The sequence below is a fragment of the Lithobates pipiens genome, unplaced genomic scaffold (assembly GCF_037356315.1).
Source record: "Lithobates pipiens isolate NorthernLeopardFrog02 unplaced genomic scaffold, aLitPip1_a1.2 Scaffold_16, whole genome shotgun sequence".
NCBI lineage: Eukaryota > Metazoa > Chordata > Amphibia > Anura > Ranidae > Lithobates > Lithobates pipiens.
The window spans coordinates 434785073-434803471 of record NW_027507748.1 but is presented as its reverse complement, the minus strand read 5'-3'; the positions used below and the strand labels follow the sequence as shown (position 1 = coordinate 434803471).

Genomic DNA, 18399 nt, shown 5'->3' with positions numbered 1-18399 from the left:
ACAGTATACACAACTGGCATGTTATGCGTTTCACTTTAAAAGGATAAGTTCACCTTTTAACAAAAAATAATACAAAATGGGCATTTTTTTTTTAGCAGGAAAAAAAAAAAAAAGCGAATTTACAATTTTCTGTTTTGGGAGTCTGGAGACCATTGCACCAGTGATCAACAGATCGCCGGTGCCATGCAGACTTCTCAGTGCATCGGTGTGCTCGTATAGGCAGACAGATACTAAAAGGAAGAATCAACCAACTACCACAGCACTCAACAGCGCCATGGTAGTTCATTGAAAACTACACCCCCCCCCCCCCCCCCAAGAATACTGTGTAGGAGTGACGCGGCTGGGTGGGCGGAGCATCCTAAAGCTGCATTTTTTTTTTCAATTGTGACAGCCAAAGGAGGGAGAAGATCCCCCGCTAGCTGTCAATACAGGGAATGGGGGGGGGGCAGCAGAGCGGGGGCCGGTCTTTTTGCAACATCTTACACCCTGAATACGAGTGTAACATGTTACTAAAGGAACTTATCCTTTGTCATTCAGGTTGCTTTCCTATTTTAATATGATAGAGAACAGAAAGATTAAAGATTTAGGGATCTTCCATTTTTGTCAGAGAAGATTTGGAAATGGAAAAGTGACCTGTAGCCTTTGACAATATAATGCAACTGGACTAGCGCTTTTTCTGTCACCCCCATGTTAATCATGTACCTTTCTTGGCTTCAATAGTTGTTCAAGCAAAGTCTACTTTTCAAGCTGTATGGCAGGTGGTTGGGCACTATTTTGGGTGAGGGATTTGGGAAAACATGTTCTGACAACTCAGTAACACCCACTACGTGATCTGTAAAGATTGTTGTAAATGAGAGAATGGGGCATGCTGGTGCCTGCATCGCTCAGGCTCACAGGGGCTTCTGTACACAGCAGGCACAAACATTCCCTGCTGCCTTGTAAATAGGGGAAACTACACACGATTTCAAATATAATTCTTCGGAATTCACAAACCATTTTGCAAAACATAATTTGGAAACATCAATCTAACTGTACTGATTTGACTACCAATTGACGTTAAGGTGTGCAAAGACCGTTACCAAAAATATTTTAAGAACTTTGAAAGTTACATTAAAGTGGTAGTAATCAGTGTTACACCACTTGTACCTACAGGTAGTCCTATAGTAACATTTACCTGTAGGTACTTTAAATATCTTCTAAGCTTGCATTGTTTAGGAGCTATTCAAAATGAATGCAGCCAGTGACACCACCAGTGCATACGCTCTGAAGGTCTGGCTTACAGTGCCAGACCTTCAGAGCACATGCAGTAAGCGGCGGCTCCCACACGCATGCTCCCCCAACCACTCATGTAGCTGGAGGCCACAAACTCAAAAGGAAAACCGGGGGAAGAGGTCAGCCCTCAGCAGTGACATCGCAGCACTGGGGGGCTTCGTTCTAAGGTAAGTGTTTCATAATCTAGCACATTATGACATTGCTTTACAAGGAAAAAAGGCAAACACACAGAAATTGCCAATAAAATCAAAACTCAAAACATTACCTCCATAGACCTCTGAAGTGGAAGCCAGTAAAAGGCGAGCACCAACGCGTTTTGCTAACCCTAGAAAACAAGCAAGATCTCTCTTTAAATTCTGCAATACCTAGAAATGCAAACAACGAAGAATACAGAAGTTAAAATTCCCAACCAAAATTTGAATGGCCAAATATGGAACGCCTCTTACGGTGCAAGAGACAACAGAAAGTGAGGAAATCTCCACAATAAATACCAGACAGACGTTCTAACCCTTCACAGCTCCAAAACAAACTAACTATCACTGCTTTAGTTGGAGATTTGATGGAAATTCTTAATAAAGTAGGCTGGGTAATTTACAAAAAATAAAAAAACAAAACAAAAAAAATAAAACAGATGCATGTGCCATTACACTCACCCAACATGTTTAGTGTCCCAATGGTGTTGGTTTTTAGTGTCTTGATGGGGTTATACATATAGTTTGGAGGAGAAGCTGGTGAAGCCAAGTGGTAAATCTGGTCCACTGCAGGAGAAAGAACAAAAAATTCTTATGAATATAATCCAGTGAAACTACATACTGAAAAAGCACATCAAACCTGCCCAGGTTGTTCTCTTTAATCTAGCATTATCCGGGTACATCGCAGCTATAGGGATCTATAAAGTTCTCTGGCTGCAAGTAACCTGGTTCTGTAGTCTGGCGAAAATGCTTACCCTGCACAATTAGAATCAGTTTATTCCAAAATAATAAAGCACACCGCTGAGCAATCAGAAATTATTCATGTTTCACCTACTGCAGTTTATAAAAAGTAATAAATTCAGAACAAGGTATCTCCTATGGCTGGGCAGCATAAAAAAAAAGTCAAAGGATGTACTTTGTGGTCTGTATGAAGTCATGGGAAATTTGTACAAAAACCTTTAAGCCCCGTTAACACCTGAGTGATTTATTGCTTGAAGCTCTAAAAACGATCAACAAGCCAAATCCCATTCATTTCAATGAATCCTGTTCACATCTAAGTATTCTGTCACCTGAAGCAAAATGCCTTTCGTCCAAAAAAGTACATGAGCTTTTTTTGCATATTGGGTCCATAAACTTAAAAATGTGTGACATAAGCGTTTTATCGCTCATTTTCTGCTCAAACAGCAGCTCTCCACCACTAATGTCCTAATCCTCTCCTTTACCTAGTGCTTTCTACTGGTTAAACAAAAACACCTGAAGTTATAATACACTTCTAAAACACTTGTAATACACTCCTAAAAATGTTCATAAATGCTTAACTAAAAATGCCAGTAAATCGCTAGGCTCAGGTGTGAATGCAGCCTAAATCTTCAAGCTGGGTTTACATATGAGCCACATGCAGCTCACAGCAGGGGTCCAGTGCATCCCGATTCATCATTTCAGGTCTGATTTCAGCCCGAATTTGGACCTGAAACTAACCAGAAGACGCACAGAGTTTGAGCAAATCGCACCGGACCCGCCGCAAAGATATATGAACCGACTCCACACAGAGCCGGTCAAAATCTCCTGCTATTGTACATTGGATGCGGGAAACCTGCATCCAATGTGTATGCGTGTTCACATCCATGCGATCTGATTCCAGTCTGAATTTTCAGATCGCACTACGATATGCGAACAGATTTGAGAGGCATCATTAACTTTTAATTGACACTCCCAGCAGTTCGCATAGGGAATTGTGAACTGCCGCTGGGAGACATGCAATGCAGAAACTCGCAGTGAATTCGCAGGGTTCCCGCATTGCAGCAGTGTGAACCGGCCCTAAATCAAAAGGGTTGATTTTTACTGGAGTTAAAAGAAAAACACAGAATGATAGTTGTCAGTTTATGATAAGACTGCCAAGTATTAAACAGCAAGTTCATTGAACAGTGGTTGGAAAATAGCATTTGTATATCACACATAACCATAAAATCAACTATTCCAAGAGGACTACACCACTGATCAGTGTCACTGTTGCAGGACGACATGAACGACATTAAAAAAGATTTAAGAAAATTGGCTTGACTGTTTTCAGGAACATACCACAAATATTATCTAAACATGAAAAAAAACACACACACACACACACACACCAAAAAAAAAAAAACACAACATTCTTTAAAAGAGAATATTGGACACACAGAAAGGTATTTCAGTAGACATTTAAAGTGACTTTTTTGTTTTTCTTTCCAATCATTTATACTTTTGTAGCAGTATCAGAGATCTTTTTAAAAGAGTATACTCTGCCAAAAAAGTAAAGCGTAAGGCAAAGTCTTAAGCCCCATACACACTATCAGATTTTCTGATGATTTTTTTTCCTTCAGATTTACCAAAACCATATAATATGAGGTCAAACCTTAGGAGTTTCAATTTGTATGAAATCAGGCAGGCTCTTGCACTACATGGTTTTGGTAAATCTGAAGAGAAAAATCTGCAGAAAATCTGATAGTGTATATGGGGCTTTAGTCATCAGTCTTGTCTGTAGGCTCTGCAGCTGATCATTTCCCCATAACTGGCTTACTACACTTTGTTTCACAATGTGTTTGTGTGGAGACAGTCATTTTAGTAGCGGAGGAGGGCTTTACTTTGTGTCATAGGTGCTCTCCTGACTGTTAACCAGTTGCCCTTCCATAAAATGCCCTCCTCTGTACACAAGGCATCTCCTGTACATCCAGGAGACTGCCTGTAGTTTCATGTCACCTACTCCCTCCCATGCACAGCCCCTTGAGACCTGGTGTCTGTAGAAAGGGGAGCTTCCAATCCTACCATCTGAAGCCTTCCTCACTGAATGATCACTGTGACAGCCAATCACAGTGATCACTCAGTGCAACATTTGTAAACAACATAGTAGCTGTCTGATCTCCTCAGTTCCCAGTCAAACAGCAACCTGAGTGAGAGCCGCAGTTAACACAGAAGAACGTTTATTGTACACAGGGAATTAGTTAACCCTTATTTTACGATTTAGTCCATTTCAGTAGATCACCCAGTATAAGCACTATTAAAACAGTTTCATCTTCTACTCCATGTTTCCATTTTAAAATAATTTTAAAATATTTGTTGAAAAAAAGAATAATTATAAAGCACACACTATATGCAAGTTTATAATAAGGCTTACCTATAGGTAGTGTAAATACGCACGTTTAGGAGATATTTAGTGTATATGCAGCTAGTGACATCACTGGCACAGGGCAGCTAGTGCCGTTCCTTCAGAGCCCCGTGCCATAAACTGTGTCATCACAGCTATGGCCAGTCACAGACCTGGAGTCAGCGAACCCGGAAGCCAGACAGGTAAAGATGAAAACACCCTCCAGCAATGACATTGCATCGCTGGAATGCTTCATTTTCAGCATAATGTGGTTTTAAGTGATGCATACCTTGCAGGCAAGTACAAAAAAAAAAAAAAAAAAAAAAGGTCCAGTGGTTTACAACTGCTTTCAGGCTCTGTTCACACGTAGACATTTTTTGGGCATTTATCTGCTCTAAGCCTCAGTTTTAAAAAAATACCCAACAACACGCACTTCTTTTACCCTTCTCACTGCCAGGCCCTGTGCTCCATTTTGTACACTCAGGTGGCCAGACCATTTTTTTTGCAATTTTTCCTTTGATTTTTCTGTTTCACTTATAGGACCCCCCCCCCCCGACCTTTAGAATAAACAAAAAGTTTCTAGTGATTTTTTTTTTTTAGACCCCGCAGTATGCGCAAAGGTTTATCAAACCGATATATTTGTAAAAACTATACTAAAACCATTATTGCCAGAAACACAGCACATTTTACAAAATTCCTGCTAAATATAAAAGCTTAACTTGTATTGAGTTAATAGATCACAAATATTTGTAACTTTTACATTGTGGCTTTTTGCAAAATGGTGAAAATCGAACGCACACAAAAATGTAAATATCCAAATTTCTCTAAAAATCTAAAAAAGGTTTTAATATTTCACTTATAGCTTTCAGAATTTGTGAAAGACCCCCAAAACCTTCTGAAAGAAAATGAACTCTAGAATAAAAAGAAGGTGCTACTGATTTTTTTTTTAGACCCCGTGGCATTTGTGAAAATGACTATGAAACCAATATATTCACAAAAAATACACTAAAACATCATTAGCAGACAAAAAAAAAAAAAAACAGCGAATTTTACAAAATAACTGTATGGAGTTAACCACTTCGCATCTAGGCCAATTCTGACATTTCTCTCCTACATGTAAACCTGGCTTTGCGTAACTTTAAAAGGCAGGCTTGATCCACCTGCTGGCTTGTATATATTTTTGGGCAATGTTTAGGGATTTTGCCAAGGCACCCCTGAAAAAACCTCAAGGCACCCTGGTTGAAAAAGGCTGGTCTGATCCATAGGGGGTAAAAAGGTGAGAGCTTAAGTGGTTAAAATCACGTTGTTCACGTTCAGACCATCTATGGCCAACTACAAAAGGTTAGTCCTCAAAGTGTCTTCATGCTAGCAAAGAGTACTGGTTACCTTCAATGTAAAGTGGCTCAACCACATCATGATTAATAAGCTCAAAATTCTCATGACCGATCCAATGCTCCACATTTCTTTTACGGCCTGTGAAAAAGTTGTCCACGACAGTGACTTCATGGCCATCCATCATCAATTTATCTGTAAGATGTGACCCTACAAATCCCGCACCTCCTGTTATCTGCAAAGATAATACTCAGTTACCTCACAGCCAATCCAAACATCAGTTCCTACAAAGAATCTAGAGATTAAAATACACATAACATTTTTCTAAAATACTCCCCTGCCGGTGTTACACGAAACAAACGAATGAGTGCGACAATAACACAGCTGCACCACATACATTTATCTAGTTACACTTACCAAAATTCTCTTTCGATCTTTTTCCGATAAGAATTTCACAGGAGGGTATTTCTGTGTGAAGCTATAATAAAAAAGAAAGATGATATTGGTATTCTAGATCGTCAAAGTAGTAAAGAAATTTCCCACTTCCACGACTGTAGTGTACTGTAGTGGTTGCAGCTCCACAGCTTAAAACACAAACCTCATATTCATTTTTTTTTTTTTGAATAAATTTTTATTGAAAAAGTGATAGAACAGTACATAAAATCATCATCAGCAGATACAAGTGTTTTCTTGTTTATATAAGTACAGTGTACAAAGTAGACTATAACGCAAGACGAGACTCTCATCATCTTGAAGGCGTGTAAAAGAAAAGAAAAGAAAGGAAAAACAAGAGACTTAAAAAAACCTGAACGAGAGCAGACGCTAATCCCATATTCATTTTAACATAAGGAACTTTAAATGCAACACTATTTAAAACAGGGGTGCCCAACCGGCAGATGTAAACAAACTTGTGTTCATTTACACCCGTCTACCTCCATCCCCCTCACCCCCAAAAAAATAAAATTTTGAAGGGGATCCGTTCCCCACCATCTGGGTGGATCAGAGGGCCCATACAGCAGAGCAGGCTGTGTCCACTCTGCATATGCGGAGCGGACACGGTCATCTGCACGCTCTGCTCAGCGGACAGATTGTCATGTTTTTACCAGATTCTACACCTAACCCCCCCCACCCCAAAACCACTGGTGTAGTTCAGGGGTTGCAATGGCCTCCCAGCCACATTCTGTTTTACACTTGGACAGGAAGGGTGGTAGGGGTGGCATACACAGGAACTGATCCTCTCCATTTTCATGCTCATTATGCAATTCAAAATTAAAAAAATTGAAATTCAGAACCATTTTATTTCATTGTGGCCCACGACTGGTTACCAAATCACTTAACTTGCCCTCGCTCTTCAAATGATTGATCACCCCTGCCTTAACGCAAACATGTAGGGACTCCATGAAAGTTACCTCTCTAACCGACAGCTGATAACAAAAGAGGTCAGCAATTACAGATTCCTCTTCGGTTTAAATATTCCAGCAGAGGTCATTAGTAAAGGAAGACGGGTTAGAATTTCCATCAGGTTATTTCTGTCAGTCCCTCCACTGGGGCCATTTCTCTGCACTTTATATCAATGTGACATCAATACAAGAAATAAATTAAACAGGTCAAAACAGGAAGGCTTCATACAGTGCTGTTTCTTGGCCTAGGCCGGCCCTTTGCATCCCCCCCCCCCCCCCAAACACGAAAAAAAAAAAAACCCACCACCCATCTTCCTGAGTCCCGGCTCTGCCTCCCACACAAACCTATCCACCCCGCGGCTGGCCTGTAGTAGCACGGCACTTGCTGATACTATAGGTAGTCTTTTAGTGTACTTGGCCGAGGGAGGGGAGCAACTGCCACCCCCATAAGATGGCCAAAGACTGGCCAAACTGGGTGCATGTAAATTAACTGGAGCCTAATGCTCCGCCTGCCCTCCTCTGCACGCCATCAACACGGCATCTTATCCCCGACCCGGAGCGGGGTCTGTCACAGAAGAAGAGAAAAGGAGGAGGGCGGGAACCCCCAGGCAGCAGCCAGGATAGCAGGTAAAATTAAGTACTTTTAAGTCATCGTGTGTGTGTGCTAAGCAGCCATGTAGTGCTCATTGCTCAATATGGATTAAATGAATATGCAGATCATATTGTAATAAAGTGATTTGTGCAACAAGCTCATTAAACATTCCACATTCAGACAGTTCATGCACTACAAACTTTGCAGTACATGAACGGTCACTGACTGTGGAATGTTTAATGAGCAAGGGCAGAATGACTCATCGGGAACAGCCCGAGTGCCCATGAGAGGCTCTGCAAGACTGCAATACATACAGTCTAGCATGTGCAGCGGCTGTAATGAGACACCAGGGCTGTCAGCATTGGGGGGGGGGGGGGGGGGGGGGGGGGACGGACGACAACAGCCAGTGCAGATGTAGGGGGCCTGGGTGCCAACAGACATGATACTCTTCTGGTTCCCCCCACGGTGACCTCCTGGCGTTCCCCTGGCCACACTGCATCCCTGTCCTCATCGCACAGCGTCCCTCTGTCTGTCCCCAGCTTCCCTCTCTGTCCATGGTGTTGCCTTCTGTCCCTTTCTGTCCCTGCTGCATCTCTAATGTACAGAGAGAAAAAGGTGAGCCTAAAGGGGAAGGGGTGTGACTTACAGATGATAGGGCGGGTCTTAAACAGGAAAGGGTGTTTTTTTTCTGCTGCCCCTGAACTCTCCTCTATATTGTCTTGTCAGTACATGTACAGAGTCATTTTTAGGCAGTTGAGTTTAGCATTTTTTGGAATGCAAAAAAAATGCGCTAAGGACGGCTGTTCAGAGGCATTTGAAACGCAATTGCCCGTAGCAGCTTGTAAATGCGGTAACTCACGTTTAGCCCATTTCATCAACAGACATTTTTCATTTTTTGACTATTTGCACAAATAAATAATTTCCTAAACTGTTTTGTAAACATGTAAATGCAGCAAAATGGATTGTTTTTAAACGTCGTTTCTATGTCCCCAATGTTGATACAGAACAGGGAATGGGAACTCCATAAACAGTGTGTTATGTCAGCACTAATATAACATGACAGTGTGGAACCATTTTCTCCATAGCAGGGGTATTGAATTAAAATGTACGGGGGTCCCATCAGTAAAATTTTCTTCCAGCAGAGGTCGGAATTGCATTTTTTTTCAGCTTTCTCCTATATCCCATATCACAATGATTAACATAAGTGTCCTAAGTTCCCCCCACCCACATCACAGTCCTCTACTTCACATCAGTTTCCCCTTCACAATAGCGTTCTCTGGCCCCCTGAACACCACTTTCCCCCTCCTTTACAGTAGTGCACTGAACCCTCTTCACATCACGCACCCCCTTTATTCACAGCAGTCCTCAACCCCCCTTCAAATCATCACCCCTGCCCCACAGTACTGTCCTCTACCCCTTCACATCCCTCCCCCTCAGTACAGTCCACTGCCCCTTTACATCACCCCCCAGCAGAACTGTGTCCCCTTCAGAACAACCCCCCCCAGCACTGCCCCCTCTCATCACAAATACCACCCCAACAGTAACATGCTCTGCCCTCTTCACATCAATCACCCACCCAACAGCACCACCCCCCTTCACATCCCCTCCCCCCCCAAAGCACTGTCCCCTTTCACATCACCCCATAACCACCCCCCCCCCCCCCCCCCCCCCGGTAGCATGATCTGCCCTCACATCAATCTGCCCCACAGAACACACAGAATTGTGTGCTCTGTCCGCTTAACACTACACACACACACACACACTACTGCCCCCTTCACATCATTCTCCCCCACACACACACAGCCAGGGTGTGGAGTGGGAAGCTGAACATTTCTGGATCAAGTCCAGGAGCAAACTTTTTTTTTTAATTAACCAGCAGGTGATTGACTGCTTGGACCACCCTGTATCCAATCAACTGTTTAACTTGAAAAGATAACCCCGGCAGCTACTGCACTTTGTCCAATCCTGTGTCTTCCGCACTCGATCCAGAAATGTTCTATCTCCCGCTCTCCACGGTTATAATAACAGTGATGGAGGCTGGTGCAAAGGAGTGGCTCCTAAATGGTGTTCAGATGGAACAGTGGCTTGGTCTGCATCTGGACACCGGTCCATCATTTAGTGTTGCCTGCTCTATAGGTTTTCTTAGAGGATAAACTTTAAGAAGTGATGTGTGGGTAAAAGTGGCAAAAGTCCCCAACCACCACATACACTAGAAAGTCCTATTTTTCAAGAAAAGGAGTAGCACCCTTATCCTACACATGGAGAATAATATCTTAACAGAAGTTTGTTGCTATGCTGTTGTGATACAATTTGTTTGGCTACCTCTCCACAGAACAGCCACCAATCATACTGCAATCTAAACAAGAGCATATACTACAGCCCCCTTACTTCTGTGATTGGCCAGCCAACTAAGCGTTTCCTCCACTGCCCTTCCATTTGTACATTAATTGCTAGTCTTCACTTGTGCGCAGGCGCCGTCTCAACAGCTGATCGTAAAATCAGATGTTGTGCTGTTCTGTACGGCGCATGCGGGCACTTCGACACAACACTGGCACTGGGGAGCTACAGTTCATTGAGGGAACCATGAATGCCAACATGTACTGTACTGTGACATACTGAAGCTGAGCATAATCCCCTCCCTTCGGACACTGGGACGCAGGGCAGTATTCCAACAAGATGACGACCCCAAACACACCTCCAAGCCGACCATTGCCTTGCTAAAGAAGCTGAGGGTAAAGATGGACTGGCCAAGCATGTCTCCAGACCTAAACCCTATTGAGCATCTGTGGGGCATCCTCAAATATAAGGTGGAGGCACGCAAGGTCTCCAACATCCACCAGCTCCTTGATATCGTCATGGAGGAGTGGAAGAGGACTCCAGTGGCAACCTGTGAAGCTCTAGTGAACTCTATGCCCAAGAGGGTTAAGGCAGTGCTGTGAAAATAATGGTGGCCACAATGTTTAGACATTAATGGCTGTGTGTTGAGTTTAGGGGACAGCAAATTTACACTGTCATACAAGCTGTACTTTAACAATATTTTTGTAATATTCACAAAAATGTGAGGGGTGTACTCAGTTTTGTGAGATACTGTACATTGTGATTTGTTTAATCTCCGTGTATTGTCTAAGGCCGTTTACTTCACTGGATATATGTGATAGTTTACATCCACTTTAACCACTTCAGATCCGCGCTATTGCCAAATGACGGCATTAGCGCGGACCTACATTTTCAGGACTACGTCTATTGACGTCGTCCTGGTTACGAGCGGCCTGCGCGCCCCCTGAGGGGCGCGCGCGGCGCGCTCTGTGATCGGCGAGTCCGTGAGACTCGCCTGATCACCGATCCGTGTAAGGGGTCGATCCCGACCCCTTATCACGTGATCAGCTGTCAGCCAATGACAGCTGATCATGTGATAGAACGGAGCCGGTAATCGGCTATTATTCCTCCTCGCGCTGACAGCGCGAGGAGAGAAAAAAAAAGCCGATCACCGGCGGCCGTGATCGGGACATCAGTCCCGATCACGGCCATCAATACAAGGGACCACCTGCCACCTGCCTGTGCCCACCTGCCTCCCGCAGTGCCATCCTGAAGTAAAATAAAATAAAAAGTAAGTGCCCCCCGTCAGTGCCCCCTGTCAGTGCCCACAGTGCCACCCCACAGTGCCACCCCACAGTGCCACCCCACAGTGCCACCCAATCTGCCTCAAAGGTGCTGCACCCCAGTGCCGCCCATCAGTGCCCAGCAGTGCCGCCCATCAGTGCCCAGCAGTGCCACCTATCAGAGCCACCTATCAGTGCCACCTATCAGTGCCCATCAGTCCCATCTATCTGTGGTACCTATCAGTGCCCATCCGTGCCACTTATCCGTGCCACCCATCCGTGCCATCTTATCTGTGCCCATCTTTGCCCATCAGTGCCGCCTTATCTGTGCCCATCGGTGCCGCCTTATCTGTGCCTATTAGTGCCGCCTTAACTATGCCTATCAGTGCCCACCAGTGCAGCCCATCAGTGCCCACCAATGCAGCCCATCAGTGCCCACCAATGCAGCCCATCAGTGCCCACCAATGCAGCCTATCAGTGCCGCCTAATCAGCGCACTTCAATGAAGGAGAAAAATGACCCGTTTGCAAAATTTTATAACAAACTATTAAAACATGATTTTTTTTTTTTTTTTGCATCTTTTTTTGTTTGTTTAGCAAAAAATAAAACTCCGAGCTGTAACTAAATACCACCAAAAGAAAGCTCTATTTGTGGGAAAAAAATGATAAAAATTTCATTTGGGTACAGTGTTGTATGACCGCGCAATTGTCACTCAAAGTGCATCAGCGCTGAAAGCTGAAAATTGGTCTGGGACTGAGGGGGGTTTAAGTGCCCAGTAAGCAAGTGGTTAAGGAATGAGCAACTTTTGCCTCTCAGATAAGCTTAGTGATTAACTGACACCAATGATTTTTAAACTACCTGTAAGGAGGGGATTATTTCCAGTCACCATAAAGCAGTGGTTCTCAACTCTGTCCTCGAGTACCCCAAACAGGCCATGGTTTTAGGAATTTCTCTTAGCTAAAATAGCTGCCCAAAATACAAAGCCATCAACTGATTTAAAGCACCCGTGCAAGATAAAAATGAAAACCGTTGAGGGTACTTGAGGACAGGGTTGAGAACCACTGCTTTAAAGTAGAACTATAGGCAACAACATTTTTTTATTCTGAATAGAGCAAGGGAGGAGTATAAACCCTGCCAGATTATTATGATTTTCTTACATGCCCCAATATCTCCCTGAAACAGGTTGGCTAGATTACCTAGGATCTTGAATGAAACAAATTGATATGTATTTATTTTTTCTTCCTGTGCATGGAGTCTATGTACCTGCTGAAGTTGAAGGTAAATAGTGGTTAAAAAAAAAATAGAAACCCTTGCTGGGATGAGTACATAAGCAGGCAGAAATGACGGGGAGTCCCCAACCTTTTTTCTCTATGCGGCCCGAGTTAGCTATACCCACTACTGATTTCAGAACCATTACTCAGATAATTTAATAACTAAAAAAATCAATACTTTTCAATTACAACAATGACACTTTTTTTTACATGTCAGTACTTGCCTTTTTTCTAAATCCCTTATCTTTTCTCTTAAAGGTGCAATCACCTGTATGGACAGAGAACACATTTATTTTGAAGAATGTAGTCAGTTGGCTTTGATTAACACAGTAATAACAATGTCCAGCAACATTATAACTTGGCATAGAAATAATAGAACAAGATACCCATATACGGTCTCAAATTTTGAATGATTTTGGTACAATCATGCAACAATGACTGTGTATGTGCATGCCAGGTGAAAATAGTATTGTCAAGGGTCCAGTTATCTTCTGTGGAAAAAATCAAAAACCTTTGTGTATTGGTATATTAAGAGAAGTATGGCTTTCTGAAAAGACAAACATTTATACTCACCTAGGTAGATGTAGCATTGATCCAATGCTGCATCTGTTCCCTGAGGACTGCAGTGAGAACTGAGCAAACACTGCTGATCACTCAATTCTCACCCACCACTCAAGCAGAGAGCCAAGACTGTTACTCTCTGCTCTCCTCTCCAATGCTCACTGGAGCGCTGGGCTGTGGAGGGGTTGGAAGGAACTGCCGCAGGCTCTCAGCGAATTGTTGAGAGGCTGATCTAGGCGCTGGTCCAGGCATCTGGGTAGATCCCGACCACATTGTTTCTCCATTAGAGAAATATGGGCAAAAAAATCTTTGTTGATTCATCTCCATTAAAGAGAACCAGTTACGTGATTAAATATTTGTATATGATACCCGAGATAGAAGTGGTCATATTTTAAAGGAATGCTGTGCAGGTTCAGCGCCATCATCCAGGATTAAAATAGGGACAGTAAATCATTGAATGGTAGCGTCCCAAAGAATCTTACAATTTTATTTCCTTTCCAGCAGATTGTTTCATATTTAAAACAAATGTCTTTTTAATAACAGTTACATGCAGCTTTTAAAGTAGAGCTATAGGCAAAACCTTTTTTTTCTCCATTTTGGATAGAGTAAGGGAGGGTTATAACCCCATCCGATTTTTATTTTATTTTTTCCACCATCTGTGTTCCATTGCAGAGATTTCTCTTCACTTCCTGACCAATAGCCGAACGGGAATTGGGAGAAAATCCTTGCAAATTAACAAATCCCTTGCGGACCCCCCAGGTCACTAAAACTAGTGTCCCCATTGTAAGTTTTCCCCCACTATTACTTTTCTGGGGACAACCCAAAATTTGGTAAACAGGACAAATAGAGAAGATGAATCTTCCTAATGGGGGCACAGGCAGCAATAAAAACTGACAAGCATTCAAATTCTCCTCCACCCTATCCAAAAAAAAAAAAAAAAAAAAAAAAAAAAAAAAAAAAAGGTGTTGTCTTTAGGTATACTTTAATAAAATGGCACATTTACTTTCTGCTCAAATATCCTTTTGATGCAACATTGTAACTGCTAAAGTAAATGAACAGGAATAACTAATCTTTGTGATAAGGTGGTCTATTTGTCAAGCCACTGGTAATTAACAGCTAAAAAAAAAAAATAATACATAAACCATTTAGAAAAATTTTTTTTTTGCAGGTGTAAGTTTTTCATTCAGCAGTGATCATGCATTGCTGAGTATCTGAAAATGTCCCATCAATTCATATTAAGGACCAATGCTCTCCCAAAATTCTACCTGAACTGCTGTGCGTTACACAAAAGCAACCAGGAACAGACACAAAAATTAAGATTTAAAGTATAAAAAGGGCCATGTTCTAATGTTCTATTCCGTCACATATGAACACAACTGTATAGCATTCTGGTGAGAATCTTTTAAACTGCATTTAATTTGTATTAGTGCAGCTAATGTAAGCAGAATCCAAATAATTTAAGTCAGATAATTAAGAAGAGATAGATATCAGCATCCTGCCCCTTTGATTTACGGGTGTTTTGTCAGACTACAAAAAAAGCACGACATTTAAAGTTCAGATAAAATTGAGTTTGGAAGATGCCTGAGCTCATTTCTAATTACAGATCATTTCTATACAGTGGAAATTTATCAGCTGAACGAGAACAACAAATACACAGGATACATTCCTATGTTCACCTATCAAAATCCATGAGTGAGGCATTTGGAGACAATTTCTGATAAGAAAACACCCCATTTTAATAGTTTTTGATAATGTGGAAAAGTGCAAGTATTCACATTTTTTATAGTCTCATTTGGGAGGCTTCCACTGCCTACTTCCCAAGTGTCATGTAGTACAAGAAGTGAGGGAAAATTCCATACACCACAATGGAGGCACAGGCAGAAAAAAAAAAAAAAAAAAAAATAAAATAAAATAAAACACACATTTTGGCTAGAGCTGGGCTTCAAGACCCAGTTTGTGTTGCAAGATATTTACTGTGAAAAAAAGGAAAAAAAAAAAAAAAAAATTACAAACCTCTTCTATTTTCATTTCCATTTTCTGCTCTCCGTTTTCTTGAAGTGACCTGCTGAGGAAGATAAGAATGCCGGTTTGGAGAGGTGACCATAAGTAAATAAAAATAACCTGAGCCCCACATTCAGCCTAGGCTCACACTTGTGCGGCGCGGGACGCCGAATGATTCACACAGGAATCGCACTGCATTCCTGTGCAAATAACATGCTATGTCTGTGCGATTTGAGCTATTTTATATGATTCAACTCGCATTGCATCAAAATGGTGCAGGAGCCTGTTCACAACCATGTGATTCAATTCTGGCAATAGCACTGCATTTTAAGCTGTTTCGGGGGTGTCGATAATTTAACATTGGCACCTGTAGCAGATAGCAAGGATGCCGTGAGATTTCAACGTGGTGCAGGAAACGCACATGATTCTCTGCATCATATCAACGTGAACCTAGGCTCAAAGTAAACATTTTACATTTCTGCTATTGTCCATTTGAAAGTTCTAGTACATAATATGGGACAGTTCCTAACTAAATTAAATCAGAACTCCAAGTAAACCTTTTAATTTAAAATGTGCAAGTTAACATGTTAAATGTTCTTGAGATGTAGATCAATTGTATATTCATTAATTATATTTTCGGTCATGCCGGATAGTATGACTTTCACTAAAAGTCTGGTCTGTTGCAGCTAAATATTGGTGCATTTATTTGCAAAGAGTGGACTTAACATTCCTGGTTCTGCAATTTGGTTTCACGTGTCTCCTCTATTAACCTCCATCTTCCTCAGTTGACAGAAAATCAACATTCACCACCTTGGTCCAGTAAAAAAAGAGGGAGCCAAATCTGTATTAATATTATACAGCATTTATATAGTGCCAACAGTTTGCACAGTGCTTTACATGTACCTTACAAAAAAGGTAATAACTGTGGGATGAGCCGATGGGAAAAAAAAAAAAAGAAAGAAGTTTAGGTGGAGGCCAAATATGTTTCTCCATCTGCAAGTAGTACTTGTAAACCATAAAGTAGAGGTACCTTCACAAACACCTTTTGGTGGTAAGGTTTTCGCTCAGGCCATGGTATAAACTAGTACGGATGGTCGAACGGTTCGGCCCCAGCACAAGTTTGGGCCAAACTTCGGTTGTTCGGGGAACATTATGCACTATGTCTATGGGACACCAACAGTGCTCATTTTAAAGGCTTATATGCAAGTTACTGTCATAAAAAGTGTTTGGGGACCCGGGTCCTGCCGCAGGAGACAGGATTTTTTTCCTGAGCAGCGATTATAAGAATGCTTAAAGTGAAACAATAAAAATGAAATATGCCTTTAAATATCGTGCCTGGGGGTGTCTATGGTATGCCTGTAAATTGGCACAGTTTTCCTGCATTTAGAACATTACCACAGCAAAATGACTATGGCATAATGAATTGTCGGGTCTCGGCAATATGGACAAAACAAAAAAAAAAAAAAAAAAAAACAATAAGTCCATTACAAGGCCCTTTGGGTCTGGTAGGAATATTAAAAGGCGACCGTGAATCAACAAAAAAAAACAAAAACAAAAAAAACACAAAACAAAAACAAACAACCACGTAGGGGGCACCCCCCAAAAGCCTTACCAGACCCTTATTTGAGCACACAACGTGGCAGGCCACAGGAAAAAGGGGGGGGGGGGGAACAAAACCCCCACCCCCTCAACCTTACCAGGCCACATGTCCTCAACATGGGGAGGGTGCTTTGGCATACCCCCAAGGGCTACGCCGACCCTTGCCTGGTGGTTGTGGGGGTCTGCGGCTTATAGGAATCTGAAAGCCCCCATTAACAAGGGGGCCCCAGATCCCAGCCTCCCCCTATGTAAATTGGTAACGGGTACATTGTACTCCTAACATTTCAGAAAAAAAATTAAAAAATTGGCGCAGGGGTCACCTCAATACCGATACCAGACCTGAAAGTTCTAGTATGGATTTTGGGGGGAGGACCCCCTCCCAATTTCTTTTTTGGTTCAGGGTTCCCCTTAATATTTATACCAGACCCTAAGGGCCTGGTAATGGACTGGAGGGGAACCCATGCTGTTTTTTTTTTAAATGAGTTTTATCTATATTGCCGAGACCCAACAATTCATTACAGCCGCAGTTTTAAATTACTTTTTCTCTTATACGTGTCATTTTGCCATGGTACTGTTCAAAAACAAGGGAAACCTGCACCACTTTACAAGCATACCAGAGACACCCCCAGGCCACAATATTTAAAGGAATATTTCATTTTTATTGTTTCACTTTAAGCATTATTAAAATCGCTGCTCCTGGAAAAACTGCAGTTTTTAAAACTTTTTTTGCATTAATACATGTGCCCTGGGGCAGGACCCGAGTCCCCAAACACTTTTTATGACAATAACTTGCAAATTAGCCTTTAAAATGAGCACATAGACTAACAGCGTTCGTCCAAATTGTTTGCATGTTAGCAAGTTCTGGTAAGAACCAAACTGGGGGGTGTTCGGCTCATCCTTAACAACTAGTAGCAGTTAGACACAAGCAACTGGACTTGTTTAATATTTTTAAAACTATTTCAGCATTGCAGAACAAGTCCAGCTGAATGCAACTTCTATTAGCTATACTATGACCTGTATAAATGAGAACCTTCACAGGCACCTCAGGTAGTCAGTAAAATCACTCCCCTGCCTTGTGGTTTACAATTACTTACTGGGTCGCTTCCCTCCTTTCTGGATAGAAGTGATAATGCTGATTTGCTAACATATATACAGTTCCTATTTGTGCTACAAACTATTAGTCATGTGCATTGGCATGTACAACCTGAAAAATATAAAAGTAAACTAAGTTCCAGTGCGGCTACCAACCACTGGAAAAATGGTTATCAGGATACAGAAAACAAAGCAGCGCATGAGGGAAAATCGCATGAAAATGTATTAGTCTTCAGATAAGTAACATGATGAATTTATTGCACTAAGAGTCAAATATAAAAAGTTGCAGCAACAGTCAATAGTAGTATAGATACTTGTAGATGGTTGCAGAACAGTGATAAAAGAATACAGTTAAATAAGATACTGGTA

At 41.9% G+C, this 18399-nt stretch overlaps 1 protein-coding gene across 2 annotated transcripts in view; it reads right to left on the bottom strand.

Moving 5' to 3' along the window:
* The window catches only part of UXS1 (UDP-glucuronate decarboxylase 1), a 96095-nt gene that overhangs the window by 65989 nt on the left and 11707 nt on the right, over positions 1-18399 (bottom strand). The window contains exons 3-8 of one of the 2 annotated variants that reach the window (XM_077482630.1): positions 15352-15403; positions 13002-13045; positions 6334-6394; positions 5971-6151; positions 1926-2030; positions 1538-1597 (exon numbers count right to left, since the gene is read on the bottom strand). In XM_077482630.1, coding sequence (XP_077338756.1) covers positions 1538-1597; positions 1926-2030; positions 5971-6151; positions 6334-6394; positions 13002-13045; positions 15352-15403 — 503 coding nt within the window. The remainder of the gene's footprint in view (positions 1-1537; positions 1598-1925; positions 2031-5970; positions 6152-6333; positions 6395-13001; positions 13046-15351; positions 15404-18399) is intronic. The other variant, XM_077482631.1, reaches the window with a different exon arrangement.